General features: G+C 38.3%; 1 protein-coding gene across 1 annotated transcript; it reads left to right on the top strand.

The window, feature by feature from the left end:
* The first annotated feature begins 1,765 nt into the window (after positions 1-1,765).
* Positions 1,766-7,599, top strand: LOC114517257. The gene is made up of 12 exons (XM_028536924.1): positions 1,766-1,796; positions 1,879-2,039; positions 2,345-2,389; positions 2,544-2,789; positions 3,006-3,169; positions 3,382-3,555; positions 3,881-4,112; positions 4,484-4,641; positions 4,851-5,540; positions 5,841-6,269; positions 6,703-7,155; positions 7,474-7,599. Exons 2-12 carry the CDS (start codon positions 1,922-1,924, stop codon positions 7,480-7,482), a joined length of 2,718 nt encoding a protein of 905 aa, XP_028392725.1. The 5' UTR covers positions 1,766-1,796; positions 1,879-1,921; the 3' UTR covers positions 7,483-7,599.
* Positions 7,600-9,278: the final 1,679 nt, after the last annotated feature.

Here is a 9,278-nt window from a genome sequence, read left to right as displayed (position 1 = left end):
CCCCTAGCTAGTTCGAAGAGGGAAAAATGAACATCAGGGAGATGGAAATTTGCAACCACGTAATGGTGATGTATATAAAGCTATATATTGGTAATTTTTATCTATAAAGCGGTGTATGTTTTGACAGCAAATATACGATGATCACTTGAGCTGTTTTCCTCCCAGGAAGGAAATACACCTAAAATATGCCTAAATTATTTGTGTGAGTGAGCCTGAAGGAGCAATTGATTAAAATGTTATATTAGACTAGGGGAAATTAGTCACGCAATGCGAGGGAGAGGAACCTCATTCCTAAATATTGTTATGTATACGTTCAGCGTGTTTTGTACCATGAAATCAATGCCACGTGCAAGAGTGTTCAAAAGAGGAATGCGTATGGTTTTCGTTTCAAAAAGAAATATAAATTACTCTCTGAAAACCTCAAGCATCTATTGCAAACATGTACTACACGTAAAATGAAGAAACACGGACTACATGAAGTTCTCTCAGTTTTTTGAAATTAATTAGTTAAGTTAAGGTAAATCTGTTTCCTATGGAAAGAAGTTTGACTTAATTTAGCCTAGTTTAGTCAGTAAAAACACCTAGCAGTTAAATTATTAGTTCATAAATTTAGCAAACCATCCTATTCGCATCGCAAAACTTACTTCCCCTACGACAATTAATTCAGGCTAATTTGATATTGACCCTGCAATGGTAATATGATATAGTAATATGTAGATATTCTCAGTGTTTCAAGAGCTGCAATAAGGGAGTTCAATGAAGCGCCTCCGAAACAAACAACTTAAGGATATCCCATCAGAGAATCAAAGGTCCCCTTATTCCCCTCGCCCACTGGACTGCCGTCATGACGAAAATAATCTGATGGTTGGTCATGAGATGACGTAGAGAGGTTGTATGGGGGATGTCATGCTGGGAATGAACAAAATCGGATCACGCAACATGGACAAAACATTTGAAAAACAAAATGTCAAAATCCATCAAATGAAGCTGGTGGAAAACTTGTTCTTAGGCGTCTTTTTTAACTAAAAATGTTTTAAACTGAATGCATAAAATTTTTTAGGCTTCGTGAACTGCCACGGAAATGGTTGCCGTGACGGTAATGATGTTAACAACATTTATGAATTACGTAGGTAACCCTAAAAACACCCTTGTTTACGGATACAAGAATATTTATCGCACTCCGGGAGTATGACAGGACAGTTATCGCGTATAAAAAGGCCACCTTCAACATGTTTGAAGAAAGCAACGTTGAATTCAAGAATCAAGAGGCAGTCAAAGGATTGAGAAATTAAGAGAGAGGAAGGTGGTTCTGGTAAGGGCAGATATCTTTGTTCAGTTAGTGAAGTAACTCATAATTCTGATTTCCAGTTAATCATTATGAAATGTATTCAGATTAGGCAGAAATAATTGTCGATTGGTTTAGCTTATGGGGATCAAACATGCTATTATACGTCACTACAGGGTGCATGTCTAGCTAAAAAAGTGATTATCCCCGCACGATTAGAACTCCCTAAAGGGATTAATTTTCAAACGAAATTAATTTTCAAATTAATCACTGATCAACTTTAGACTACCTTGCTGCAGGACGGCATCATTTTCTATCCTCGAGGAGGCGAAGTTTAAAACAACCCATAATAATTTACTAAACCCAAGCCCAAGGGAAATGCGATTTGATTCGAACACAATATAATATGTCTTGACAGTTAGTTCCCATCACTTGACATATACTTACGATATTAAACCTAATTGTCCATTACGACTGGGAGTTTGCTAGTTAGTTGTTGGCTTGAAGAGAGGTCAGTTACCAGCGCGCGCGGGTGGGTTACCAATATTAGTGGATCGCTCAGTTGTCTGACTTCTTTTGATCTTTTGATATAGGATAAGAGAGAAAATCGAGAAAAGTTTCATTTACAAAACTGAGATGGCTCGAATCGCGCTGACGTTGTTAGCAATATTCCTAGTGCTGAATAAATTCAACTTTTCGGAAACTCGAAGTGTCGAAGTGAGAGACGAAGAGAAAGAGAGGGAGAAACGTGAAGGTAGGCATGAAACTGTGAAATTTGTTTCTGCCAATCCCAGTTGAGTGCAGTGACTATCATAATTTGAGATTCATCCATTGGGCCAGGCCAATTACCTAGATACTTATTGGGGGAATGTTTATTCATTATTTGGCTTCACATATTGACAAAACAATCGCTTCCAAACGAAATCAGTTTGGTAAAAGTTAAATAATTGCATTTATGGATGTGCCTCCCTTCTCCCCACTACAAACCTTCATATTTCTCAAACTGATGTCCACAGGTTGCAAGCATCTTGTGACACAATCTTTTTTCACCTGATTTAGCTCCCGAAATCCCCAAATCAGTAGAGGCTCATTCCAGAGAAAAGCGTAAGTCAGTGGCGTAATACTTTTATCATTTATGCAATTCAGGTGATCTAAAATGGGGGGAAAGGAATGGGACTAAAAAAATCCAATCACCACTCGTGAAAGTTATAAAACCAAGAGCAAGTTACCTTAATGAATATTGTTTTCTTTTTCGCAGGTGCCTGGGGTAACGCCCTAAAATATGCAGCGGTGGGATCCTTCCTAGGAAGCACAGGCGTCACCATCCATACAGAAATCACAAAATGCAACACTTATGAACCAAGTAGTTGCAAAACACTACATTGCCGCTATGTGACCTGCCCAAATGTCTGTACCACACCCGATGTAAATGATAACTATATGCAAACAGAGAAAGAAAATATGAGGGCAAAGTTGGATACCATGGATCAATTAGCATCTGATAGTACGTAAACGAAGCCATTGTTACAGTGGGTTAAAGGGGGATGAGGGTGGAAGGTTCAGGATAAAGGGGTTCGTGGTGGGATAAACGTCTCACATACTGAGTGAAGCCCAGGGGGGCTTTGACACAAAAATGAAAAAGTGAAAGTTTATTAATGACACAAAAATGAAAAAGTAAAGTTTCATGATACAAAAATGAAAAGTGTTTGTCGTTTTTTAGCGTACCAACTGGCGACAGATGGAATCAGCGCAAATATTGATCTCAAGAGAATATTTACAGCTATTGAAAATATCAATGGGAAGGTTGAGCGTTTTATGTTTCAAATGATTGAGAGGGATAGAAACCTTACCAATAAATTCTTAAGCAAAACTAATGAAATCCAGGTAAATATGTGGTGTGGCCTTAATTTCTGCGTTAACAAACATCTAATCATAGGTCTAATCATAATATGTGCGTCCCTTGCTGGGTAATGAGTTTTTTATCATTTTATCATTATCAGATCTGATAAACAATAAAAGAAAGATTAGAATAAAAATTAGTTTGAAAAGCAGGTTTTAAAATCAGCAAAATTATCGGTGTTCTTTTTTTATTGCAGTCTCTCTTGCGAAATTATCGATTCACTCTTAATGATGTAATTGGAAGAGGGGCAGTGGAAGGCATGTTCGATAAATGGACATGGGAAGACGATGGTCTGCTAGCGTTGAGCATTGCATTGCCATTGGGAACACAAATGATAAAAATGATGAAGGAACGAATCGCTATCAACAAGGTGAGTTACAAAAAGATCTTACGGTGCAAAAGTTAGCTTCACTGAAGAATGCAAATAATCTTTCTGCATGATAGAATACTTATGAGTGTTCTTCATATTGAGTCTGCGTTGAAAGACTGGACAAATCTAAAAATTCACCCTCTTCCCTGCCTTTATTCAGGGTTGCTTTGAGTTTGGACATAATTATATTAGCCAGAAATTGACCCTCTTTCCTGCCTTTAAAGCTGCCTGGGTTGCTTTGAGCTTGGACATAATTATATTAGCTATTATGCACAATGAAATCTTGATGAAAGTTTGATTATTGCAATGTGTTATCAACTTTTAGATGTACAAGCACATGCGGGCTGATGTCATAAATAAAGCAAAACAGTCTTTTAAGGGCAGTACTAACACGAGAGCTATGAAACTGGACGCGTTTGTGAGCAGTATTCAAAACCCACTGGTCGATAAACAAATTCGACAAAGCGCAAAGATGGAGTACAAGGCTCAGCTTGCACAAAAGAAACCTAGCAAATGGGGAGTTGCCATAAACGGAATTGTTAACGGTGCGATAACAGGTTAGTGATGCTTAGCGGAATTTATAAGTGTGCAAATGTGGAATTGCTCAATATCGCTGTCAACATGCATATCCTCACTTTATTAATCACCCCCAGTCCTCCACCACATTAACCTTGCTATGGTTACTATCATCGTTAACATCGCAAGGTTCATCACCTATTCGGCACCAGGTTCATCACCTATTCATCCCCAGGTTCATCACCATTCACCATCTGGTCAGGCTCATCACCAGGTTCATCACCACGTGGTCAGGCTCAATCACCATCGTTACCATAATGACAACTATTCATGACAATGCTTCCACATGATCAATCTTTAAAAATGTCCTCCAAATCTTACCCGTTACTTCCTTATGACTTATCTTATGTAGCACTGAGCATATACAGTTCATGGAAGCAAATAGACGCCTGTAAATCACTAGCAAACGGAATGCAGGATAAAGCGTACAAACTAGCGCTACAGAGTGACAAAATCGAGAAAACAAGAGTTACTGAAATTGTACCAATTGCAAGACAAGTTAAAGTTGAGGTAATTGATAAACCTATACCATTAAAGATTTAAGGCTTCAGGCTAAAGACAATGATTAATCTATCATTAGTTATGTGGTTTCATTCTAAGGAGGTATAATTCAATATCTCTTTAAATATACTGTATTAGTTCGGTTTTAAATTTATGTCTGAGCTATAGTAGCTTCAGTAAATCTGCATGGTGAATGCTAATACTAATATTCACCATAGGTTTGGGATAAAGTAAAAGAGATTCTCGCGAGTGAAAATACTACAGATTGGTTGAAAGAAATCAAGAATCTCACTCTTAATGCTGAAAATGCGAACACCGCGACGGCGAATACTATCCAGCATTTCATCGACAACATTGCCGCGGCTGGCGTGAAAAAGACATTGCAGCTTGAAAAATCGCTCGTATACGCTTTGAAAAGTGTTGGATATAAATATGACTGTCTGGGAGACAAACTCCACGCTATAAACATTGTATTAAAAGACTGCCAAACGGGTAGAGACAAGTTTGAACGCTTGTTCTACGAGGTGGCGGTGAAGAAGAACGAGCTGAACCGAAGGGATTGTGTGAACGATCAACAAGTACCCTACACGTCCATGAAAGAATTCAGGAAAATCCTCACAAAGTTTGCAGAACACGAGGGATGGAACGAAAACTGTCTCTTAAACAGTCCTGACCTTTTGTATCGTGTTTGTAATGAGTTTTATCAAGGTTACACGGACCATAATACCATCGTTTCGCAACTCCTAAATTATACACAGGAACTTACAACTGCTATGGTCGCCGACTTCCTGACAAGATGTCCTGATCCAAAGATCACTCCCAAGTCCATAAGAACGTCGTGTACTCTGTACTGTTCCTTTGAAACTATTCCAGAAATTGCCCCACATGCCATCTTGAAGGAAAGCCAGGTAACTAAATACATTGATGTACATGCTTAACTAGGAAACAATGTTTCCTGGTTTGTCCCCCTTCAGGAAACATGACTAGAAAACAATCATACTTGATTTGCCCACCTTTAGGAAACATGATTAGAAAACAATAATTCTTGATTTGTCCACCTTTAGAAAACATGACTAGAAAACAATCATTCTTGGGTTGTCCGCATGGGCTATGAGCAAAAATCCATTTCTCATTTGCTCAGTTAAAAGTATTAAACATGGGTCAGTAAACTGTAAAGCAATAATCGTTGATTTATTATATTTCTTCAGGTAGAAATGGTAATCCAGGCTCATTGTCCGATATGCGATGTCAGGGCCAAAGACGTGAGAAAGATTTGTCATCAACACTACTGTAAATCTACGAACATAACAAAAATAGTAAACGATGTTGAGATACCACTACCTACGGTGCAGTTTGTCATTGCGAACAACTGTTCGTCAAAATGCATCATTTACGACGTGGACGTGAAAGAGAAGATTTGTGAAGAGAGTGAATGCAAAGGATTAACTTCGAGTGCCATCGCTGAGAAAGTGAAGTACCCAAAACAAGCTGTTGATGACGTAATACCGAATTGCCGCACCATTCTCCCCACCTGTCCCCCTCTCAGTCCTAAGACGAAAAACCTCATTTGTTTCCTTCACTGCGTCTACAACACGAACGCTAAAATCGCAGAGAGGGTTACCTTGAAAGAAAGTCGAGTAATTAACTTATCATTTGAATATTTGACACTTTTTCAGCACGGTATTTCCGAGGAATCATGTTGAAATTACCTTCATTTATTCAGGCCTATTTGAGTACTGTTTTGAGCGTTGTATCTCCGAGGAATCTTGGTTACCCCTGCAGGCCTATTTGAGTACGGTTTTGAAAACTGTACTTTCCAGAAATTCTGCTGAAATCATTATTATTCAGGCCTATATTTGAGTATCATTTTAAGCGTTGTATTTCGAGGAATTCTGTGAAATCATGGCATTGTGACTCGAGAGGCACTGAGAGAGACATTGATTGAAAAGTTGTCATAAAAGCGAGTTAAGCGAGGCATGTGTTATTGCTAGGTTTGCTTTCAGGATGCAAACCAGTCGTCAAAATAGGCGTAGAACACTTTTTTCATAACCCTCATAACATCTTTTTCAGGTGGCAGAAACAGTGGCAGAATGTGGGATTTGCGAAGTTTCCAGCAAAAATGTGAAGAAGATTTGTCACCTGCATTATTGTAAATCAGCGAAAATCCAGGATATCATGGACGATGTTGAAAAGCCACTGAAGACTGTACGCTACGTAATTGCAAACAGTTGCTCGTCAAAATGCATCATCGAGGACCAGGGTGTGAAAAAGAAGATTTGTGAGGACAATAAATGCAAAAATATAGCAGCGAGCACCATTGCCGCTGGCATCTCGTTTCCAGTGCAAGCAGTCAATGACGTCATCTCTAATTGCAACACCATTCTACCAAAATGCCCAGGGATTGACGAGATAACGAGGGGGAAAATTAAAACGTTTGTCTGCGACTTCGGACTTTCAGCTGCTAAAATTGCATTTTTTCTCAACCTCTCTGTGGCCGAAGTTCAGGCGGTTATCGACGAATTAGTAAGTGAAGATGATAAAAATATGTGTAACTCTAAGAGCTGAGGAAACGCCAACCTCGTACCCAAGAGTTTCGAGGAAATGCATGGATATTCCGCCACAAAAATGTCTTCCCGGTTTAAAGGACCAGTTTTTTAAGGTCTCGACATCTATACTAACTTCCACTCAAAGTCAACTCTTTGTCACTTCAAAGTTTTCAAACCGTTTTGCTCCTGACCTTAAAGATTGAAAAATGAGATATCCTGGACATTTAAATACATACATAAATCCCTAGCATTTAAATACCCAACTGAACTTGTTTTCTGGTTTATTTTTTTCTAGAGTTGTTGAAAAATACCACGAATGGAACCAGACTTCGGGACTCGCGTATAGCATCAATGAACTATACGTTTTACAGAGCATTTCGCTGTATTTATTTGCTTTACAACTATTTACTGTATTCACTTATAGATATTACCTTGATGTAGAAAAAATATTGCTGTAGTTACTAAGTAATTACTTGTAGTTATTGTATTCTTCTCGCTTGAAGTTCATAAATAAATTAATAAGATTATTTTTGCCTGACTTTTTATGGTCTTGATAAAGAAAGACAAGAACAATTCAAACTATTGATGGGCGATTACCGATTACTGTCTTTACTGAGTAATCGATACCATTCGATACCAGGCTATTAATTGAAGTAATCAATACCATTCGATACCAGAATTATTACGGTTAGCTGATCGCAGACGCTCGCAACGTGGCCCTGGGGACAAGACTAAAATGCATCGTAGACAATCTCGTTCCCCGAGCCCGCGACTCCTCTGGCGAAACAAAGGCTCCGGGATATAACAGGATATTCAGCTCCGGGTTCGTGGCTCCGGGTTCGCGAATATCCTGTCATGCTCTAGGATAATCCAAACCGGAAAAGATTGCATCGTAAATTACTCACTGTTTACTTGATTCTCCCCAGCCTCCATGATGCATGTGCTCGTTCCCTTGTCTGTATTTTCAGACCACATTAACACGAGGTTTTAACACTATATAAAAGAGCATATACTGGATTTGTTCTTAACACAACAAAGAGAACAAAAATTATTTCTTGTTTCAATGGTTATAGTGCGTTGATCAACAGTAAAAACACCTAGCAGTTAAATTATTACTTCATAAATTTAGCAAACCATCCTATTCGTATCGCAAAACTTACTTCCCCTACGACAATTAATTCAGGCTAATTTGTTATTGACTATGCCATGGTAATATGATATAGTAATATGTAGATATTCTCAGTGCTTCAAGGGTTGCAATAAGGGAGTTCAATGATGCGCCTCCGAAACAAAAAACTTAAGGATATCCCATCATAGAATGAAAGATCCTCTTATTCCCCTCACCCACTGATGCCGTCATGACGGAGATAATCTGATTGTTGGTCACGAGATGACGTAGAGAGGTTGGGGGATGTCATGATGCTGGGAATGAACAAAATCGGATCACGCAACATGGACAAAACATTTGAAAAACAAAATGTCAAAATCCATTAAATGAAGTTGGTGGAAAACTTGTTCTTAGGCGTCTTTTTTTTACTAAAAAATATATGTTTAATATAAATTTTTTTTGAGGTTTCGTAAACTTGCCACTTACGCATGTTACTGACATTTATGGATTACGTAGGTAACCCTGAAAACACCCTTGTTTACGGAATTGCGTATACACGAATATTTATCGCACTCCGGGCGTATGACAGGACAGTTATCGCGTATAAAAAGGCCACCTTCAACATGTTTGAAGAAGGCAACGTTGAATTCAAGAATCAATTGAATAAGAGGCAGTCAAAGAATTGAGAAATTAGAGAGAGGGAGGTCGTTTTGGTGAGGGTACTTATCTTTGTTCAGTTAGTGAAGTAACTCATAATTCTGATTTCCAGTTAATCATTATGAAATATTTTCAGATTAGGCAGAAATAATTGTCGATTGGTTTAGCTTATGGGGATCAAACATGCTATTATACGTCACTACAGGGTTCATGTCTAACTAAAAAACTGATTATCCCAGCACGATTAAACTTCCAAGGGATTAATTTTCAAACGAAATTAATTTTCAAATTAATCACTGATGTACTTTAGACTACTTTGCTGCAGGATTTACTGC

Source organism: Dendronephthya gigantea, unplaced genomic scaffold (genome assembly GCF_004324835.1).
Source record: "Dendronephthya gigantea isolate DGI-Jeju-01 unplaced genomic scaffold, DenGig_1.0 000007F, whole genome shotgun sequence".
In the NCBI taxonomy this organism is placed as follows: Eukaryota; Metazoa; Cnidaria; class Anthozoa; order Malacalcyonacea; family Nephtheidae; genus Dendronephthya; species Dendronephthya gigantea.
The sequence above is the reverse complement of the archived record's forward strand: the minus strand, read 5'-3'. Positions and strand labels throughout refer to the sequence as shown.